Source organism: Penaeus japonicus, unplaced genomic scaffold (genome assembly GCF_977035675.1).
Source record: "Penaeus japonicus unplaced genomic scaffold, GWHDUDI00000001_assembly GWHDUDI00000035, whole genome shotgun sequence".
Lineage (NCBI taxonomy): Eukaryota > Metazoa > Arthropoda > Malacostraca > Decapoda > Penaeidae > Penaeus > Penaeus japonicus.
In genome coordinates, this window is record NW_028234437.1 from 17,725,773 (window position 1) to 17,728,272 (window position 2,500).

The 2,500-nt window shown below is 43.0% G+C and overlaps 1 protein-coding gene across 1 annotated transcript; it reads right to left on the reverse strand.

Annotated features, from left to right (window-relative positions):
* Positions 1-10: 10 nt before the first annotated feature.
* On the reverse strand, positions 11-1,089 carry LOC147467567 (uncharacterized). Its single transcript, XM_086531468.1, has 2 exons — positions 989-1,089; positions 11-691 (listed from the first exon to the last, which is right to left on the reverse strand). The coding sequence occupies exons 1-2, from the start codon at positions 998-1,000 to the stop codon at positions 143-145; spliced, it is 561 nt and encodes a 186-aa protein (XP_086387594.1). The 5' UTR covers positions 1,001-1,089; the 3' UTR covers positions 11-142.
* Positions 1,090-2,500: the final 1,411 nt, after the last annotated feature.

The following is a 2,500-nucleotide window of genomic DNA, read 5'->3' on the forward strand; positions in this document are numbered from 1 at the left end:
ATACATATAATTTTCTTAAAAAAACTTCTTTATTCGCTTGGTAATCATTCAATATGTATTTATGGAATTTGTCAACTCCACCATCTGATTATAAAACGAAGGTCTCACAATTTCATAGAGACAAGAGTGAAAAAATAATAATTTATAAGGCGAGCTGGATGTTCTTTCCGTTGGAGAGAACGACTCCGGAAGGACCAGCCTGGACGACGGTCACACCGGGTTCGAACTGGATCAGCTGGCCGGTGGAGGTGACGATTCCAGAAGCTCCCACCAGATGGCCATAGGTATCGCGCTTCTGGACGAAGTGGAGATCGTCGGTCAGCTGGATGTTGGAGCCGTCCTTCGTGACGATGCCAGATGGGCCAACCAGCACGATGTTACCGGCCTGAGCGTGTGTGAACTGGACGTTGTTACCATCTGGGCGGACGATACCAGAGTGACCAACCACAGCACGCTGGGAAACCATCTGAGCCACGGGAAGGGGAGCAGCTGGTGTGGCAACATGAAGGGTGGCTTCTCCGTGGGTAAGCTGACGGTTGGCACCAGACTTTGTCACGATGCCAGCGGGTCCAACCAGTACGATGTCATTGGCGAAGTCGTGGGAGAACTGGGTGTTCACCCCATCGGGACTGACAATCCCTGAAGGCCCAACCTGTGCGCTGACGCCGACGGCGAACACGCAGATAGCTGCCTGTAAGAAGATGCGGGATAATTTATCTTTCACAATTAACTTCACTTATGAAAAAAAAAATAGTGAATGTATATATATGTATATATATATATATATATATATATATATATATATAGAGAGAGAGAGAGAGAGAGAGAGAGAGAGAGAGAGAGAGAGAGGAGAGAAATTCTTAACTAAACTTCAATAATATTCTTGCTCATTGATCACAGTTTACTTAACCATTCACGAATCACTTCACATGATAAGAAAAAGTGAAGAAACCTATATAGTCTCAAACTCGTTTGCAAAAATCCTCACCAAAACTTTCATGTTGATCTTGCTTATTGGTCACAGAACTCCAACTCTGGCTTCTGCGATCCTGAATGATGACAAAGCTGTGTGGAAACGCCTTTATATACTGCCGTGGTGTAGCGGTCGCATAATCCTTATTGGCCATCGAATGCTGATGTCCTTGTGTCGGGTAGCGGGGGCGGAAGAAAGTGAATTCCAGAGATCAGTGGCTTCATATGAAATATCACTGATTAATAGTTTACTTCTTTTGGAAATGGCGTGGAATACTTTTGAGCATATATACATATGTATGTACACATGTATATATATGGCCTATCATATCACGCCGTGAGATCATCTGGGCCACGGAAAGGGAAACAGCTGGTGCTGCAATATGAAGGGTGGCTTTGCCGTAGGTAAACTGACAGTTGGCACCAGACTTTGTCACGATGCCAGCGGGTCCAACAAGTACGATGTCACTGGCGAAGTCGTGGGAAGACTGGGTGTTCACCCCGTCTGGACTGACAATCCCCGAAGGCCCAACCCGTGTGCTGACGCCGACGGCGAATGTGCAGATAGCTGTCTATATAGGGATACAGTTTACTTTGCCATACACGAGTAACATCGGTTTTGAAACGATTGAGAAATTACTAGAGTATAGATTAAAAAGTCTCACCAAAATCTTCACCCCGATCTTAGTTGTTGACCACAGATAACGTGACCATCCAAGAATTTCTTCACATAACAAAACAGTTAAGAAACTAATATAATAGATTCATAGAAATCCTCACCAAAACTTGATCTAGTTTATTAGTCACAGAACTCCAACTCCGGCTTCTGTGAACCTGATTGATAACTAAATCGTGTGAAAACGACTATATATACATCCGTGGTGTAGCGGTCACATAAACCATATTGGCCGTCGAATGCGGATTTCTTTGCGTTAGTAGGCAAGAAAGTAAGATCAGAGGCCTCATTATCTAAGATATATCTTATTTACTTCGGAACCGGCTAGATTTAGTATGAATTACAGTAGATTAATGTTATCAGCTTCCTGCATTCATATTGGACGAATGATAGAGAAGTAGATAAGGAATAACACGTAGTTCTTCCTCTCTTATCGCGATCTTTAAACTGCTACTCCTCTGAAATTAACACAAGACTGCAATTCAGACGTTCTCAAGAAAGGTCTAGCCGTCGTTGCATTGGAAGCGCAATGACAGGGGGATTGTGGTGAAAGCTATGTTGTAAGATTAGGCGGTGGCGATTCAGTGCCAAAGGAGCTGCAGGTTAATATTGTAGCATCTAGTGGATCAATAATAGCCATGATGACTGCCATGTAAGTACAGTGATCTGTCTAATGCGCCGTTATATTCCGATAGCACGACAGACTCTCGAGGATGTTGCTACATAAGCCCCAAGATTATAATTACACATTGACGCCTGTTACAATTTACAATAAAGAATTGTGTTAGTCCACCAACATAGATCATAGTTGTACAAAGAGAGAGTGAATACTATGATATAAAAAAAACAATA